The 20,149-nt window shown below is 44.3% G+C and overlaps 1 protein-coding gene across 7 annotated transcripts in view; it reads right to left on the reverse strand.

Moving 5' to 3' along the window:
• PTPRT (protein tyrosine phosphatase receptor type T) overlaps positions 1 to 20,149 on the reverse strand; it is a 451,419-nt gene that overhangs the window by 158,538 nt on the left and 272,732 nt on the right. For all 7 annotated transcript variants that reach the window (XM_058422730.1, XM_040080154.2, XM_040080156.2 and 4 more), the window contains exon 8: positions 84 to 380. In XM_058422730.1, coding sequence (XP_058278713.1) covers positions 84 to 380 — 297 coding nt within the window. The remainder of the gene's footprint in view (positions 1 to 83; positions 381 to 20,149) is intronic.

Raw genomic sequence — 20,149 nt, forward strand, 5'->3', positions numbered from 1 at the left:
AAGACAGAGGGTTATGTTGTTATTTACCACTTGCAGATGAGCCTTCCCTCAAAACCCAACCAACCAACCCCGCCACAACTCACCATCCTCCTCAGTCTGCACCACCAGCTCCTCGCTTTCCATTTTGCCCTCGGGGTTGGAGAGGGCCAACCTCAGCCTGATGGTCATGAAGGGCCGGAGCCCGCGCAGGGTGTAGTGAGAAGAGGTCTGGATGAGCTCCTCTGCCTCGAACTTCTGCTGGTTGAAGACGTACTGGTAGTGCACGGTGAGGTTGTAGCTGTGGCAGCGCGTCACGGCGTAGCCGAAGGGCTCCCACTGCAGCGTCAGCTGCCGCGAGCGGATGTCAACCACCTCCACGTTCTGCGGCCCGTGCACGGGGTCTGGGCAGCAGGAGGAGACAAACAAACACAATTCGACCTTTGCTGTCAGTACCTATTATAAAATTGGCTTTTTTGCAAATATTAAGACGAATGCCGCATGTATACTGTTAAAATAACTTGGCTTTTATTTCTGCTATTAACAAAAACTTATACGTGGCAGCAGTGGTAGCTGATCAAGTTATGAGTGAACTGTCTGTTTGGTCAGGATAACATCCAGTGAACGTACGATGAGGACCCTGCTATTGATACGTCAATTATCAGCATCTGTCATCTGAAGAAAGTCTAGACCAAGGCCCAAGGTGGAGGTGATAATAAAACCACAGCCGAGAAACACACATGCTCTAAAAAGGCAGGCCCAAGGAGGGGCCAGGCCATGCTAAACAGTTCTTGAAAAAAACATGAATATGCATAAGATTATGAATATGCAACAGGCTGATGTAATGGAAAAGGTATTTAAGGAATTTCTCCAAGATGACAGGGATGCTCTTGGATGAATGCCAAGCACTCTGCCTTTCAGCCCTTTGCTTTATTTCTGTCTCCTATTGTCTTTTTATTAAACTTTTTAAATTTTACCAGGAAAGTGAACCTTGTTTTTCAGAATATTTAAACAAGGCAGCTGTCCATTAACACGCTTCCTTCCGTGTCTGGAGTGTCCCAGCACTCCTCAGCTCTGGATGTTCTTGTCTGTACAATGTATAGAGTGGTAAGGAAATGAACACTGGATCCACAGCTGCATTCCGAGTTTCAGCTAGAGATTTCCTGTCATGAGGTCGTGAACAGTGCTCCTGATTCCTGTGAAATCTCACTGAATCCAAGAGTGGCAACAAGATTCCATCAGGAAAGGGGTGGGGTTGCCCTTTCTTTCATTCTTATAAAGAAAAAAAAAAAAGTGCTTTCTTCATTCTTAAAAAGAAAAAAAATTTAAAAATAATAGTAGCTGATGGCCTACTTGATAGTGCTTAATGGCCTTGGTGAGTCCAGCCCTAAGTGAAGCAAACACACAGGAAATGTCCCCTAGGGAAAGAATGAGTTCAAGTCTCAGCTTTGAATTCACCTCCATGGCCCCTACACTCTCCTGCCTCCTCCAAACCCGCTCTGCTCACACTGAAGCCCCAGAGTGAAAGAATCAAGACTGAGGGATCAGCTGCTGGACTTCCAGCATCCCAGTGTCCCCTCACCTGCTAAACTCCTGATGTTCTGGCAGTGGGGTGTACAGGCAGATCCTGCCACCCCTGAGTAAGTTTTCTGAGTCATCTCAACCTTGTGCCAATAAAACTTTAATTTCAGATCATCTCCACGCCTTGGTCCCATCAAAGTTTCTTTGCTCTTTATTATTCTTTCTAGAGTATCTGGCTGAGGTACACTTTGAATATTCATGTGGAGGAATCATTTTCACCTGCTGTTCCTTAATTTATTTTTAACAGCCTAACTCAAATGCTCTGACTACACTCTGCCCTTTATATAAAATATAAATGCATGTGCCACTAGACATGTAGATATAAAGAATGAAGGATGACTGAGTAAAATCGGTGTTTGAGATAAGTCAGACCATAAAAATTCTACAGATGTCAGTTTGTTTATCTGACATTTCTTCAACCTGTACTTGCTCTTTTGCTCAATATATATCTGAACAAGGTAATCAGAAAATACATAATTTCACATAAAGTTTCTTAATTTATAGCACAATTCAGGGTTCTTCCCACTTCTCGTAGTCTCTCACGACTTCAACCTATGAAATAAATGTTTTCATGGGAACCAAAAAGTTGGAAAGACTTCTGAATACCACTCGCACTTCTGTGAGAGATAATTAAAGTAGGAAAAACCCCTTCTAGTAATTCTTGAAAGTAAAGCACATGCATCAGCCACCCTGACTTCAATCTCCTCATGCATAAGCAGAAAATACATTTTAACAACCTGCATATTCTGTATTACTGTTAAAAATCCCCCAAGGACTGGCAATGGGAAAGTATTCTGCATTTTTTTATAGATATACACATGTGCGGACGCTATGGAAATGAGATGGATATTAAAAGACCAGGGGTCTAGAGTTAGCAAATGGTTTAGGTTTTCCTATAAATCATGTCAATCCTTCAGCATCCAGATAACCTCTTAAAAGTAAGTCTTTAACTCCGTGTGTCAAACAAAAAAAAAGATTAATTTAGAAATTAGGAAAATTTTATGCATGAATATACACATATATACTTAGCATGAGGTGCTAAAAATTCATTTTCTGGAAATCCCTGGAATTTATGTTTCTGCAGATGAGTTGTACAGATAAATTAGGTTAACAAAAGAATAGTTCTCTGAAAATATTCAGCTTCTGAAACAGTAAAGGTAGTCTCAAGCTCCATTCCAAGATGCATCCAAAGGAAAAAAAGCAAAAACAAATGCAGGTACTTGCCCTGATGAACTCTGCATTACACCAAGCACTCAACTGAAGAGCCCAACTCACAACGTGGCAAAAACATTCCACAGAAATGCAATAAAGCAGCTGAAAATGGCAATTCACCACCATGTTAATGTTATACTACCTTTATTTGATTTTTTAATTACAATTATTGGTTTTAAATGAGTCATGTTATGGAGTGAATCAGCAGTTAGAAGGTGCTTAGTTAATGGATGTCAGATGTGCTGACTGTACCTGTGAGTAAAGAAGAACCTGATCATCACCTCACCAAGTCATCTGCCCAAAGCTGGGTTAGAGAAGATTTCCTGCAGTTTTTCACTTCCTTTCTCATCCTGTCCACATTCACCTTTTCCTTTCCTATCCCAAACTCTAAATGTTAGAAGCTTCTCTCCACCAGCTTCTAGTTCTGCTCCAAACTTTGCTGGAAATGCTGTAAGCTCCAGCACACACACAGAGTTTGAAATAGCCTCTGGATGGAGTAACCAGCCTGTGAACCACAGACGAGTTTGGTCACAAAGCAAGAAGGTAAAATCCATAGTGCAGACCCCACTACATCACATTTCCCCCCCCAAAAAATCTGTTCTCAGGCTGACAGTGCTACCCCAGGTCTCAGATACCCATGTTCTGAGGTGTCCCTGGCTGCAGGTGTAGAGATAGACATCTGGTGGCTGCCTAGATCTTTAAACAGAGGGAGAATAAATAAGTAAAAACAACTTAAATTTTAGATTCAGAGCGGAAGAAACCAAACTGGAATTATATCAGCAAATAGAAGCTGGCCCTGGAAAGCTTTATATTGTCTCCAGTTTTCGTCTCTTGGTTTCAATCTCCTTTTTTTCTGAATACTGAGACTATATAATTTTGAAAATGTTTTCCTGTTGCCACACTGATTTCCTCCACAGCAGAAACCATTGAAACTTCTGTTTCCAGAATGAGATTTTGTATTGTTGTTTTTACAGGGCAGTGGTCCTACTCTCCTCTCTGTATAATTCCTTCTGCATGTTAGCTCTGTGAGTATTCAGTCTCAAAAGATCTGTAGCACCTATTCCTGGGTCCTGTCTAACATCACCTTTTTCACAACATTTTCTTCCAAAAGATAAGGAAATTTTATAATTCGTGTACTATTCTCTGGTAGTGCTGATGTTTGAAACTGGGCAAGTGTTTCCGTTTCTGTATTCTTGGAATGATAGCTTCCAAAATAATTCAAGAAAATATCTGAAAAGTAGTAACTTTGCACTTGGAATAAAAGCTGCTAATATGTATCTCAGCTTCAACTATACAAAGATATCCACCAAAGAAAGACAGAAACAGACTAGCTCAATTTGAATACTTAAGAGATCAGATACTGGTGTAAACTGTGTACCTTGAAGTAAAATTTTCTATGTGTCCTAAGAGCTTGGGGGAGAAAAAAGGAAATTCTTAAGAAGCTTAAGCAATGAAACAGCTGCCACAGATCTACTGAAACGAGTCTTGAGCCCACACAAGGAAAATTGCAGTCTCTGGGATTTCACTGTGGAAATGCTGAATTTTTATTTCAGCCTGGTTGAACCATTAATTACATTTTGAACGTTCACATCAAAGTCAATGACTGAACAGTGTTTTTTAATACCTCATCACCCACTGATGCTTTGCTACCTTCCATTACTCTGGTGGGCTGCAGCAAACACTCAGGAACTTTTCTGGAATCCTTGGGATGTGCAAGTCTGGAAGGGTCTGGAGCTCAGGTCCTATGAGGAGAGGCTGAGGGAGCTGGGAAGGGGCTGAGCCTGGAGAAAAGGAGGCTCAGGGGGAACCTTGTGTCTCTGCACAACTCCTGACAGGAGGGGACAGCCGGGGAGGGTGGGGCTCTGGGAACATGGAACAGGGACAGGAGGAGAGGGAATGGCCTCAGGAGAGGCTCAGGGTGGCTCAGGTTGGATATGAGGAAAAATTCTTCACAGAAAGGATGGTCAGGTGTTGGAACAGGTTTACCCAGGGAATCACAATCCCTGGAGGGATTTAAAACACATGTAGGTGTAGAGCACCTGGGGACATGGTTTAATAGGGGGCTTGGCAGTCCCGGGTCAACACTGGGACTTGATCCTAAAGGGCTTTCCAACCTAAGTGATTTGAAGATTCTAAGTGGCCTGAATGAAACAAACTCTCCAGTGATCCTTCAGTTGAATCTCTGTTCTCAGTCCAAGTAAAATACATTGTTAAGCAAACAATGTCCAGAGACTGCTTTTTCTGCCATCAGAATTTCACAGAAAAGCTGACTTTTAAGGCCAGTTTTGCTCATTCCTTATTGAGTGTCGCAGAGCTCATTTTGTTCTCCGTTGTCCTCTCTCTTAAGGTGAGGCTCAGCAAAGAAAAGGTTGGTTTAGATTATCAATAACAATTGTCACAGCTCTGTAATCCTCCATCAGGGGAAGAGCAGAGGAGAGGAAGCCATGGGGGGACACCGGGGTTTGAACATAGAGCTCAAGTCGAGGAGTGAAGTTAAACACAATCAGCTGCTGCCCCGGGTTAAGTACCTGCTGCAGGAGCCTAATTGCAAGAAATTGCTGCTGTCAGTAAAGAAACGAGCGAGTGGAGATGTCCCTCCTCATCTGGGGCCCTGTGCCTGTGTCCCCTGACCTTATGGAGAGCAGGAGGCAGAGTTTATTAGCAGTGCACTCATTAAATTCTGTTTCCCAGCAGCAGGTTACAGAGACTGAGAATGCACAAAGGGAAGAAAAAGGAGCGTGGCACGAGCAGCAGCTTTGTGGGAATCCTGAACTGATACTTTCAGAGACAGAAAGAGAGAGAAAACAGGTGGAACAATGAATTCTACCTTCCCCTCTGAACACCCACACTGAGATCATCAGGCAGTCGCTCCAGCCATCAGAATCTGGGCACTCCAGAAAAGTCCCCAGCCCTTCCTCTAGGCAGACTGGGAGGACATAAAGAGAAAACGGGGTGCACTGGTAGCTGGTAACACCACCAAAGCCTGTGTTCTCCCAACTACCAGCATGGTGCAGCCCCTCTCTGTAGCCCAGGAAAAAATGAAATTCACTTTTATTACCAAAATATAAATTTGGCAGCATCACAGAGTGGTGGAGAAGTGCACAGCATATTTCACTCCCACAATAAATTCACACAGTGGCCATTTTTCAAGCAGCAGCACCAAAACTCCTAATCCCAGAATCTCTGAAAGGCTTGGGTTGGCAGGGACCTTGAGGATAACCTCGTTCCAAGGCCTCTGCCATGAGCAGGGACACTTTCCTCTGGAGCAGGGTGCTGCAAGCTTCACCCAGCCTGGCCTGGAACCAGCAGCCAGAAGGTTTCCTTTGTGTTTTTCAAAGACAGTGTTCTGGGTCTACAGGTGGAAACCAAACAGAAATGTGTCCAACAATGATTTTATTCAGGGTGTTAGATAAAAGCTGAAGCCTTCTCTCTCTCCCCTTTATTCTCTATTCTTCATCTTCCTCCCTTTATTTCCACAGGATGAAACAGGCCTAGGGAAACACACCTACCATGAAAAAATGCAGCAAGGCAAACAGCAAAAATGATCCAGAGGTTCACCTTAAATGCAAAATTCACGGGTGTGTGGTGGTTCAGGGTAAACCCAGCCCCTCCACAGCATGTGCTGCTCATCTCTTCTGAGATCCTGACAGAGGAATTGTCCCACAAACACCTTCCACAGCCTTGTCCCATGCAGAGACATCTCTGAGCGATGGACAACCCTGTCCAGCCCTGGAGTGCAGCGTGTCCTTCTGTGCCAGTTCCTCTGCTGAGCCTCGCAGCCCTCACAGCTGCTGCCCATCACATGTCAATGCCTCTGAGCCAAAATGCGGGATAAATGCCTCTGCAGACATGACAGATGAAAACACTGATTAAACAAGAGTTCACCAGTCTTGCAATGTTGTGCAAGTGTTTTGCCCTTCTCTGAGGAAAGAACATCTTAAATATTTGGATCTAATTTTTATTCTCTTTTAAACCACTTCAGATATCATCACTGGTCCAAAGGCAGTGTAGACAGAGCTGAAAGTAGGCAATTATACAGAAAGGGATGTTCTGAAAGACTTGCCACAGAGAAAAGAGAAGAAAGGAGTGAGACTGACACAATAAAATCAGCAGAGAGCAAACAACCCGTTTGTGAGGCCGTCAATCACTGCAGCCCAAACCATGTACAAAGAAATCGGTGTCATTACAGCTGATAAACTAAACCAGGCTATTTTAGGGCATTCTCTGAGCAATAAAAGAGGAATGCTGCCACACTATTATAAAAGAAATAGGAAATAAACTAGATAATGGAGTATGTGGTTAGGTGAGCCAGGGACCGAGCTCTCCCCACAACTAACCTAATCATTCAAATTCAGTTAACTGCAAATCCTCTTCTTTTCCTTTATTGATCTGGTTTTGTTTCAGTTGCAAATTTGACTTAGAATTCCGCGCTGAAAGACACCCAAGATTTGAAAATACATATAAAAAAGGAAAATATTCGATACATTACAAATCCTGTAAAACATCCTCCATCCTCAGACTTCTACTCCGTTAAACAGAACCAAACAAAACAAGTTTAAAACAACCCCAATGCCCTTAAATGGATCCCAGATCTACCTAGACCCTTCCATTTGTTAGAAAATGTGCCTGTCACACTCCCAGACCAAATCCAGGTGCTGGCCAAGGGCACGGGGAGAGCAGAGCTGCGGAGAGCAGGACCTGAGGTGCCAGCACAGCCTTCCCAACACCTGCCCCAGCGCCGCTGCAGCCAGAGCCGAGCTGCCAAAGCTCCACTTGTAAACAACTTCAAGATAATTAAGCACTGCTCTTTAGAAAAGGTTTATTAGCATCTATTTAAAGGAAATTTTTTTCATTATATTATGAAATGGCAAAATGAGAGCTTGCTTTCTTTTATGCCCCAAACCTGTTGTGCCCTAACGTGCTTAAAAAATAGCAATTTAAAAGAACAATAAAGGGTAATTACTGATTTTATTAAAAACATCTATCATGGATACACATAGCAGTGGCATTCCATGGCTGGGAACAAAATGTACATTACTGAGCATCTTGATGATTAAATACAATAGCATAACTAAATATGCTAATGAAAGTGAGATTAGAAAGCAGGTAAACCACTTGGTTTTTGCCAAACAAAAGTAAAAAATCTGATTTTACAAATTTATTTCATTATGCATCAATAAAATATTTATTTTAACTGTTTGTTTTACTAATACGTACATGCATTTATTTTTATTATCTCTTCCTCTGTGTGCTTTGCTGTTATCCTCAAATGGACTAAGTGGAGGAGATTCAGAGTAACACAGAAGCTAAACCCTGACAAAACATAAAATACCTCTACAAAAATAAATAGGGTAATCAAAATAGTGAGTAAAGAGAGGCTTCCTCTACACAGGCACAGGGCTGTTCAGTTATTCTGAGCAGCAGAAAAAAGCATTCTTCTTGGAGACATGTTTTCTCTCATTTGTAACTGTGGGTTCTTTTAACGTCTGAGCAACTTTCAAGAGAAATTCTCAATGTTCCTTCAGAATCATGTTCTTCAACAACAAATATTAAAAAAAAAAAAAAAAATCCCATTTCTACTTGTTGGTCTGGCAGAAGGAGCTTCTAAAGCTGATGAAACTGGCTTTGAGACCACTACTGGAAGAACCAAATTGTCCTAAACCTCTTGAGCTCTGGAAAGCACATCAAGGGAGGTGATCCAGTCCTGGGGACACCTCTGGGTGCTGTGCCCAGCCCTGGGGACACCTCTGGGTGCTGTGCCCAGCCCTGGAGACACCCCTGGGTGCTGTGCCCAGCCCTGGGGACACCTCTGGGTGCTGTGCCCAGCCCTGGGGACACCCCTGGGTGCTGTGCCCAGTCCTGGGGACACCTCTGGGTGCTGTGCCCAGCCTGGGGACACCTCTGGGTGCTGTGCCCAGCCCTGGATCCCCAGCACAGCAGGGACAGGAGCTCCTGGAGCTGGGGAAGGGCCTGGAGCAGCTCCGGGCCCAGGAGAGGCTGAGGGAGCTGGGGCTGCTCTGCCTGGAGAGGAGCTCAGCTGAGAGGGGCCCTGAGCCCGGGGAGCCCCTGGGTGTCCCCGGGTGTCCCTGGGTGTCCCTGTGTGTCCCTGGGTGTCCCTGGGTGTCCCTGGGTGTCCCTGGGTGTCTGTCTGTGTGTCCCTGTCTGTCCCTCTGTGTCCCTGTGTGTCCCTGTCTGTCTGTCCCTGTCTGCCCCGTCTGTCTGTGTGTCCCTGGGTGTCCCTGTCTGTCCCTGTCTGTCTGTCTGTCTGTCTGTCCCTCTCTGTCTGTCTGTCTGTCCCTGTCTGTCTGTGTGTTCCTGTCCGTCCCTGTCTGTCCCTGTCTGTCTGTCTGTCCCTGTCTCTCTGTCTGTCTGTCTGTCCCTGTCTGTCTGTCTCTCTGTCTGTCCCTGTCTCTCTGTCTGTCTGTCCCTCTCTGTCTGTGTGTCCCTGTGTGTCCCTGTGTGTCCCTGTGTGTCCCTGTCTGTCTGTCTGTCTGTCCCTGTCTGTGTGTCCCTGTCTCTCTGTCTGTCTGTCTGTCTGTCCCTGTCTGTCCCTGTCTGTCTGTCTGTCTCTCCCTGTCTCTCCCTGTCTGTCCCTGTCTCTCTGTCTGTCCCTGTCTCTCTGTCTCTCTGTCTGTCTGTCTGTCTGTCCCTGTGTGCAGGGAGGGCAGAGCAGGCCCAGGCTCTGCTCCAGGCCCAGCGATGGCACCGGAGCCACGGGCAGGGCCTGAGCCCAGCAATTCCCCTGCCCAGGGACACAGCTTCTGCCCTGGGCAGTGCCCAGCGCTGGGCAGAGCCCAGAGAGGCTGTGGGGTCTCCTCCCTGGGATATTGCAGAGCCCTCTGGATCCGATCCTGTGCCCTGTGCCCTGGGATGGCCCTGCCTGAGCAGGGAGGTGGCACCAGAGGAGTCCCTGTGCTCCCCTCCAGCCTGACCCACCCTGGGATTTATTAAAGAATGCATGCAAAAAGTTGAGAAGAATAAATAATAATAGATTAAAAAAAAAAAAATCCAAAATCACTGGAAAGCACTGCAGAGAAAAGGAATACAAAGGATGAGAAATTCCTCTGTACATCATAGACCAGGTAGGAAAGCACCTGACAGAGGGATCTTGCCTAACAACAGCCTGCATTCTCACTATGTCTGATGGAAGCACTAGCCCTTGGCTTTCATTATACTTCCCAAAAGAACACAAAAATAAAAAGACAGCGCCAAGCTTTCAACACTCAATTAAGATTTAGGATGTCACTCAAAGGAGGCAGAAAGCTGCTCTTGTCTGGTGATATTCAGCAAAGAGATCTGCCTCATTCATTGTTTTCGCTCCCAATCAGGGCACACTATCTTTATTAAAGAGAACAAGACCACCTAATGGAACCTTACAGCCTGGGGAAGTGTGAGGTACCAGTGTGCTCATCAAAATAAATTCTCCCGTAAGAGCAGTTTATTGATTTGTGTATTTGACTCTCTTTGGGATTATTGTTCAATTACTTTTATCCTCCGAGATGAAAGCAGCTGAATGTAACATCAAAAGCAGATAAAAAGTCGCATGTTTCAAATTTTCCTTCAAATCTCCATAACATCCATTGCAGATACGATTTTCAAGAGAGCCCTCTGAGAGCAACCACAGAGGGTAACTCCATCAGACACACAACTCTTTATTTTTTTCCCTAATTATTCTGGCTGAAGCATATTCTGTGTAAAACACAATATTTGTCCTTGAGAAATGACAGTCTGCAGAAACTTCTCTTTATCAGGCGAGCTGCTCGCTAATTTTTGATGTGATCAGTGATTTATCATCACTTAAAATTGCAAACACACAGTTTCCACCTCTAACTTGTAGCACTGCTGAGGTTAAAACATGGTGGTGGCTAGTGGCGATGAAGAGATGGTGAAAGTCTCATTTTTGAATGAGGCTTTGAATGAATGGTTTGCATTCATTCCTCACTAAAGGTTTTTCATGCTCTGCTTGCAAGAAGAAAAAAAAACAAACAAACAAAACAAAACAAAACAAAACAAAAAACAAAAAACCCAAAAAACAAAACAAAACCAAAAAAAAAACCCAAACAAAACCAAAACCAAACCAATGAACAAAAAAACCCCCACCCCCCAAAAAAACTAAATGAAATAAAAAGCAACAAAACCACAAAGATATTTTTGATTGCCAATCCCCTGTTTTCACTTTAGGACTCACATCATTTTCAGTTTGCTGCGTGTCACAAGGAGTGCAGCAGCTGGGATCAGGCTCTTGCTCCCCTTTTGAGAGGCAGGTGTAGCCAGCAGTTGCCTGGTGCTCCTCTCATTCACAAGGTGAGCTTTGCTGTGCACTCACCAGGCAAAACTGGCCTCAGTTCCTCAAACATGGAAATGCAGGCTACTGCAAGCTTAGAACTCCAGCAGGATGATTTTATAACGTATAGTGCATTGGGATAACCATTCCTGTGTTCTGTGTGGCAGGGACATTCAGACCACAGCTCTGCTTGCTAACAATGCCCTCAGTGAGCACAGCCCTGAGTGTAAAACTCATCAGAGGTGACCTCAGTCACAGCCCCACTGCCAGCATGAACGTGAGCTTTGCTAAAGCTCAGCATGAAGTAAAATGGTAAATTGAAACAAATAATTGCACTCCCAGTTTGCATTTCTGACCAGTTGCTGTTTACTCAGCTCTCAGAGGAACTATCCTGATGTGAACAGGTCAGGGGGGCAATCCAGCTGCTCTCTGCACTCTTAGGGCAGCTCTGCACAGATGTGAGCAAGGCTGTGCTTTGAACTCCCAGGGGCATCCGGGTTAGCCAGAGATGGGACCAGAAAGCCAACCTGAGATGGGACCAGGCAGAGATGGAGCACAGGAGCTCCAGCCCATTGCAGCTGGATCTTTACTGCATCTGAGCCATTCATCTGCTCTGGAACGACTTCTGTCTTTTGCCAGAGTGTTGTAAAAATCTTTGCAAAGCTGTTTCCAGCCCGCCTGTAAAGCACATTGGTTTTCTTTCAGTGATGCAATTACAAGGGGAAGGCAGTTATGAATATTAGTGAACTTTGAAATATTGTTTCTACGGGCAATAGATTTTACCCAAAGGGATATTAGTGCTCCACCTCAACATTACAAAAAATCACTTTAAAACTTACAGCAACACATTTCAAGTCCATTACCATGTGTTTTCAAATGTCATGCCTCAAATGTGACAGTCAAATTCCTGAATCAATCAGCCAAATGGAATTATTTCACTCAGAAATTATGTGAAGAGAAAGTAGCAAAAAAACAGTGAAAATGCAGAATAACTTTATGCTGTAACTTAAGCCACTAAACAGGCTTCTTGGTGAAATAAGGAGCAACACACTCTGTGTGCCTGCTTTACAGGATGATGAACTGCAGAACACACTGGGGATTTTTTTCTGTAGTAGAACAGGTTTAGAGATTTAATTTGTGATCTGTCCCACAAATAGTGCCTGGGATATTGGCAGGGAAGGCCAGATGCCTGGGCACAGCTCTCTAGCTGGGTACCCACCACATGCAAGGGCCAAATCCAGCACATGCCCACTGCAGTGTGTCTGTGGGCTTAGCCTGCATCTCCATTTGTGCTGTTGTGCTCTTCCTCAGCTAAATTTTCTGATTTCTTCATGAATCCATATGGAAAACAGGCCAAGCCCAGGTATTCCAGGTAGAAATCCTGCTCTGGAGCATCCTTGTACACCAGTTTAACTCACATCAGTGACATGGCATATTCTGCCCTCAGCACTAAAGAAAATCAGAGCTTTGGAACCCTTTCTGTCCTGGCTGACATCCCATTATCCCAACAAGGCACATTTAACATAGTCACAAGATGTGTGGCACTAGTGGCTTTCAGACACAAAAGTGAATGAATTCAGCAAATCACACTGCCCTTCATCTCTGCTCTGGGGTTCATGTTCGTGCCTTCTGTTTGTTTTACCCTCCAGCACCTCCAGACAGGAAAGATTTTTTTTTTTTTTTTTTCCTGGAGCCACAGAGTAGTGGTGGGACTTTCTGTGTGAAAGACAGACAGCGTTTAAGATCAATCAGGATCAAGAATCGTAAATTTCATTTCTTCCCCCAGTGCTGTCACAATTTCAGGTGGGTGATAGGTAACTAATCCAGATCAGCTAGTGCTGGTGAAGCACCTTGTCCAAAAGCAAACATGATATAATCCAGTGATCAGATCCTGGGGGGAAATGGCCGATGGATGGGGAAGGAGCTGTCTACTTTTCTTTTCTTATTTCCATTGGAAAATTAAGGCCAAAGAACAACCAAGAAAGTATAAAAAATACACTCCTGTATTTCCAAATGCCAGCAAAAATAATCTTCTGATTTAAGTGTAGCTAAAAAAAAATAAAAATAAAAATCTCTTTAGTTTTCAAAGCCAACCTAAGTAGTTGCATGAAAATAAGATTTTATGTAATAATGGGTAGCAATATGAGGCAATGAGACTTGATAGTGTCAGAAAGAGTTTTCAGTTGCATGAATTGACATGCAAATGTTAAAAATAAAACAGAGAACCACTTGAAATAAGTTACAATTCATGGCAGGTGCATCAGGCACAGTTCAGACACTGAGCCAACTAAGTTCTGATGAATCTTTTTCTGGCTTTTTGTTCCACATTAGAACCCTCCACTTCTCGTATTTGCAGTGATTTGTGATGCTGCAGGGGGAAATCCAGAGGCTCCCATCCCCAAATATACCAGAAAGGAAACCAGGGGACCCAAGATGCCCATTTTAAATGAGAACCAAAATTTATATATTTGGCTCAGAAGATGACCTTAGTCGTTACACTGACACAGAAGAGATTTATGTTAAATGACCATGCTGAGCATCAACTATCTGGAAATTAGAACAAAACAGAAAGAGCAGTTCTTTCTCACACTGGGACTATAATGGGAATGTCAGAGTGTGATTTTCACACTTTGCACTCATGACTGTGCTGCCTGGGCATGATAAAGATGATCCCAGGAATGTGTATTTAATAGGAAGTCAACTGGTCACATTAGAGTTAATTAAGGAGTTAAAAATCCTGAGAACAGTTCTAAGTTTTGGATTACCCACAGAGCACAAATCTCTTTATACACTCCCATAGCAACTCCTGCACAAGTTAATGTTATTATACGGGGAGCAGCATAAGGAGCTTTCTGTACCAACTCAGAGCAGTTTAACTTCAATTTTTATTAAAGCTATTATTGCAACAAGACTTGCAGTTGGCTGGGATAAATTCATCAGAGTCAGTTTGAATAAGCCAAGCCCTCACAGGCTGCCTCACCAGAGGAATGTGACCAGCCTCCAGAGAGCAAAGCAACAATGCTGGCACCATGCAGGGTCTCCCATCTTACTGAATTCCTTCAAACCATCAATGTTAGGAGCTGCAGATCAATAAATAACTTAATAATACTGGGAGCACCCCTGTGCCAACCCCGCAGACATAGGGGACCCTGTGTCAGATGTGCTACAAGAAATGTTGCTGTAAAATCTTAGAATCACGGAATCATTCAGGCTGGAAAAGCCCTCTAAGATCATCGAGTCCAAGTGTTGACCCAGCACAGCCAAGCCCACCAGTAAAACATGTCCCCAGGTGCCACATCTGAGGCCAGGTACACGCAGAATTCCAAGCTTTAGATGGCCTGACATCCTTGCAGTTTATTCTCAGAATATGTGAAATCCTTTTTTACAAGCCCATGCATAAATCTATCAATTAATGTTATTGCTTAATCCATTTATATCTAAAGCAAAGTGGCATGAAAATGTAGCACTGGAACCACAACAGACTTTGGGGAAAATTTGGTGAAACTACAAAGCCATGAAGAGTTTCCCCACTGTCAAAGCAAACACACAGCTGATCAGTTACTAAAAGGGGGTCTTTCCTTTCTGTTCCTTCCTAAAGGAAGATTTTAATCTCCAGGAATGAGGGTGCAAAGCAATGTGCTTGTCACCTCTCCAGTCTGCCTTATTCTTATATCAGCCTAGCTCTCAAATGAAGAGACTGTGCATCCTTAGCAGTGCAGCCACTGAAATTCCATAAATGCTGCAAATGCCACTGAATAAATTCATTAAATACAGAACTGTTTTGTTTTTTGTTTTTTTCCTGTTGGATCCCATTTTCTTCTGGGGTATGCTTCCAACAAGCAGTTTAAAACTAGCTTGAGCGTGTCTTCACAAACAGGAGAAAATAACATCAAACAGCTAAAAAACACAGTCTGCTGTGTGTACAGTCCATCAGCCAAAAAATAAGGAAGGTATGAAAAAAGAGGAAACAGAAATTAAGAAACAGAATTTTTCAGCAACAGGGGTAATACTCTTGTGAGGATAATCCTCCTGTCCAGGATGTGACAAATCCAACTTGCTAGGAGATGGCTTTGAGACATGAAATAAAGCTGCATTCAGCTGCGCTGGACAGCACATGTCTGGTGCTTCCATTATAAGCAGAAATTAATACCCAGGTAGAAATTACCCTAAATCAGCCTTATTTAGTTCATCAGCTGAAATGCCAGCCTTCGCATAAGAATACATTTTTGGCATTTCTAATCTTACACTTCCTTGTGACAAAAAGCCAGACTTGTCACTTAATCCTGGACTGCTGATGGGGCAGGGAGGGAAGCTGAGAGTGGAGCTTCCATCTGACTGCTCAGTGTCTCCTCTGCCAGCACAAGGGAAGATGTTCTGCCCAGCACTGGGATATTCCTGGCCACCTCAGATGCTGGGGAGGAGAAGGAGCACTCTCTGTGAACACTGCATCCAGCACAAGGAAGACTTGGGCCTCTTGTAACAAGTCTAGAGAAGACCACAGAGGTGCCCAAGGACAGGAGCCAGGCTGGGGAACCTGGAAGTGTTCACCTGGAGAACAGAAGGGTCCAGTAAGGCCTGAGAGTCCCTTCCAGTGCCCATAGAAATCCTTCCCTAGCACAGGGTGCCCAGGGCAGCTGTGGCTGCCCCTGGATCCCTGGCAGTGCCCAAGGCCAGGCTGGACACTGGGGCTTGGAGCAGCCTGGGACAGTGGGAGGTGTCCCTGCCCATGGCAGGGCTGGCACTGGATGTGCTTTAAGGTCCCTTCCAACCCAAACCATTCCATGATTCTACATCTGATGATAGAAACCAGTGGCTGTGCAGTGAGCCCCTCTGACAGCAGGGAGATTACAGGTATTAAGAACAGCTTGTTATTGCTTAGCATTGAGTCATTTTCTGAGTAGGCAATTCATCCAGCTGCATTTTAACAATAATAATAATTTTTAAAAAAGACTGCTGCATTTAAAGAGTTCTTGGACTGAGAAAACAGCGTGGATTTCAATGAGACTTTAAAAAATATCTGCTGGGGGTATTAACCAAACTGCTGTAATCCTGACACTGCTGTACGTTCAGATTACACTGAGAGCCCTGGCTGGGTTAGCAGCTACACTTTTTATATGCTTGACAATGTGTCTGAAGAGCTGTTTTATTTGTATTTTTTCCCACATAATGCCTCTATTAAAATCCTTTAAGGGTCTTTTCTTAGTGTCAGGCTGATCAGATAAAAATGGTGTTAAAGGAGTGCTGCCCCTGCCCCTCCCACTGCGCTCTTCTCCCACTTCCCTTGGGCATAAAATTGTTTTGCTTTATTTTTATTTGAGCTAAAATGCAAGCACATCCTGGAAAAGGGCAATTATTGGTCTAAATGCTGGGCATTGATTTTGTTCAGAGCAAACTTTTATCTGTCCTCCACTACCCCAACAAGTGTCTCTAGCAGTTGGAAATGCACATTTGTTCAAATATGTACATTCCCATAAGAGCTAACCATCCATGGCCTTAATGGCATCGCACTGCTGACTTCAACACCCCGGCGGAAGGAGGACATGAGCATGAAATTAGAATTAAACAGCTGGTCATAAATTCTCTCTGGACTCTTCATAAACACGTGTTGCTAGAGTGCATTGCAGCCAGAGCTCAGCTGCAGGAATTTCAATATCTCTTGGTCTGGTTAAGGGAATAAATGGAGAAAGGAACCAGTTGGCATCTCTGTCATCTTCTCCCCCAGCTCAATTTCCAACCACATTCCTGAGGACTCCCCATTTGCCTAACCTTATCATTATTATGGTCGTGGCATATTCTACATTGCTCTAAGTAATTTTCCGGCCTTAGAAATTGGAGATTTTGGGATTGTCGTTATTGGGTTTTCATTATTATTACAGTTCTTTTTCCTGTGTTTATTATTGTTTTCTGCCAATATGAAATAGTGTAGAGAGCAAATCCCTCCAGATGGACCAGGGAATCAGATCGTCCCCATCATACAGAGATTCCTTGTGAGAATCACAGCTGGTGACAAAAGGAGTGGCTGCTACTCCTGAATCATTAGAAAAATGGACAATCCTCACAGAACGGTTCTGAGCTTGACTCTAACTGGACCCACTTCACTTTGTAGCTGTGATGCTCCTGAGTTTTAAATTTCACAGGAGATTTTCTGGAGATGAGGAGAGAAGAGAAAGTGGTTGTATCTAAATCTTGAGTGGATCTGAATGGATGCCACTTAAACATCCAGGACATTTCTAATTTTCTGCTCAGGATAAATTATAACCACCTAGAGAGCAAATGCTAACACATCTCCAGTAGGAATACTGTTATTTTAATAGCCAAGCAGTAATTATTTTTTCTCTGCCCTTCTTTCTTGCCCTTTACTCTGAACAGGAGGAAATCATTAACAGCTGGAGAACAACCAACCATCCAAGTGACTTTTTCAGCACTTGCTGTAGGTAGGAATATTAGAGGAAAATGAGGTTAGGAATAAGGTATGCTCTTTATATAAATTCAATGGCATAGCAAATGAAAGAAAAAAAAAAGTGTGTCTCACCATAAATGCTGTTACAACTTGCAGACCTGTGGTGCCAAGCTGTGGCAGTAGTTATTGGAATGTTTCAGTAAACTATTAACAGACCTTTTCTTAGAAACTCTTAGCTTTTTTTAACACACTTCCAGCAAATGGATTTCCAATAAGCATCTAGCTCCTTTCTCTCCTTTCCATTCCCAAATAAACTCTTTCAGGGCACAGTGGTGTGTTTGTGTGGAAATGGCTTTGCTGAGAAATTGAAAGGCAGGATCTGGATCAGTTCCCTGCGTGAGCTTTGCAATATCCCTGAAAAGTGTCACGATCTGTATTTGGTGCCCAGAGCATTGCTTAAGCTACTGAGGAGAAAACTAATCTCTTGCGCTTTCATTGGCAGCACTGTCTCACAGAGTGATCCTAATGGGGTGGAAATGAGCTCAGCTGCCTAATTCTGTTAAAAACATAGGCTTTTTCTCACACATGAATGCCCGTCTACTTCCTTCTAGCCTTGCTGAAGCCATGGCAGCAAAGAATCAAGTCATAGTTGCCAAAAACAAAACACACTGCTTTTTTCCCCACTTCAGCTCTTTTTAGTTATTTATTTATTGACACACAGTAAGAAACAGCCAGTGGAAGGAACTCCATTCACGCAGAAAATAACTCCATTCTAAAGTAAAAAAAGATCTTGATGTGGATAAATGAGCTTTTCCCTAACTTTTAGGGCATGACTAACTTGTTCATTAGCAGCGTAATCTGAAGCAGCACTGTAAACCTTGTTTTTATCTTCCCTGTTTCACAAGCCGCAGGTGAGGGCAGTGCAGCCACACAACCAGAGGTGCTTTTTGTCAATCCAGCTTCACCCAGCTGTGATCCATGTGCATGCAGATAGTCCAAGCCCTTCCATGGGTGCGGTGGTGCTGTGTTGGAGGTGTTGGCTGCAGTTAACACTGAGTTCTGTGCTTGTGATGATCCAAATTTCCCAGCTTGGGGATGACAACTTCCCTGCACCTCCCTATGGGATATGATGGAAGCAGGGCTGTAAATCAGCCTCTGCATTTCCCCGTGTAAATGAGGACATGAGCAGTCATGGGGCTCCCTGATGGGATTTAGTGGACATGGTGGTGTTTGGTCGAAGGTTGGGCTTCAGGATCTTAGAAGTCTTTTCTAACCTCAAAGATTTTGTGACTGTTTTCTGCTATATGAACAATCCTCTGGGTGTTCTTTTAGGTCCATTAGGATTGACCTTCCTGTCTGTGCTCATTAAAACCAAGACCCAATTTGTTAAGTGCTCTGGACAAGAGGAGACTGAGGTCAGACCTCACTGGGGCTGCAGCTCCTCCCGAGGGGCAGCTCTGATCTCTGCTCCCTGTCACAGGGACCAGGGAATGGCTGGAGCTGTGTCAGGGCAGGCTCAGGCTGGATTTCAGGGAAAGGTTCTTCCCCAGAGGGTGCTGGCACTGCCCAGGCTCCCCAGGGAATGGGCATGGCCCCGAGGCTGCCAGAGCTCCAGGAGAACGTGGTGGGATCCTTGGGGTCGTGTAGAGCCAGGAGCTGAACTGGATGATCCTTGTTGGTCTTTTCTACTCAGGATATTCTGTGATTCTATGATTTATTTTTTTTTTTAGTTCCAGGAAGAATATATCCACACAGGACTTTGTGGGAAAGCTTAGAAATGGAACAGCTACACACTTTGCAGGGATAATGATCTTTATTACAGCCTGCATCATTTTCCCTTTGCAAGACTGCGGGGAATGTGCTCATGGCCACTCCCGTCCCATGCTCTGAGGGAGCTGTGGATGTTCCTCAGGCAGAACTGGCTGTGAGGGAGGACCCAGGCAGTGTGTGGGAGTACACACAACTCATGTCCCTTGGGAGAGACTTCCAGGACTACTCATTAAATCCTGCTCTTACCCTTGTAAGGCTGGAGCTGTGTGCTGATCGCTTGCTTTGAAAGGGGAGCTGAAAAGGATGTGTCCAGGCCTCCACAGCAAACAGGGATTAAGGAATGGGAAGTTACAGCTTTCTTTCATATGGCAGTGTTGAGCAAAAGAGCAGGGCAATAACTTGATATTCTTTGGTGAGTAATTATAATTCTTGGGGGTTTGTTTCTTTGCTTGTTTGAACCCAGAAGTTTCTCAAAGTTTAAGAATGAAGTTGGTGTCAAGTTCTCCCGGGGATTTTTTGTAGGTAAAATCCAGTCTGCTGTCTGCACTGGGAATGTTCAACCAGCTCCTCAGCCTTCCTGTTGGAGCAGCCTTGACCTTTGCAGAGTCCTTCCTTCTGCAGTGTGAGGCATAAACCAACAAACAAACCCCTTGGTAACTGTTTGAAACTAAAAGAGCAGAGATTTAGGTTGGATATGGGGAAGGAATTCTTCCCTGGGAGGGTGCTGAGGCGCTGGCACAGGGTGCCCAGAGGTGCTGTGGCTGCCCCTGGATCCCTGGCAGTGCCCAAGGCCAGGTTGGACATTGGGGCTGGGAGCAGCCTGGGACAGTGGAAGGTGTCCCTGCCCTTGGCAGTGGTGCCACTGGATGATCTTTAAGGTCCCTTCCAACCCAAACCCTTCTGTGATTCCAAGTCCTGCATTAAGT

The sequence above is a fragment of the Hirundo rustica genome, chromosome 16 (assembly GCF_015227805.2).
Source record: "Hirundo rustica isolate bHirRus1 chromosome 16, bHirRus1.pri.v3, whole genome shotgun sequence".
Taxonomy (NCBI): Eukaryota; Metazoa; Chordata; class Aves; order Passeriformes; family Hirundinidae; genus Hirundo; species Hirundo rustica.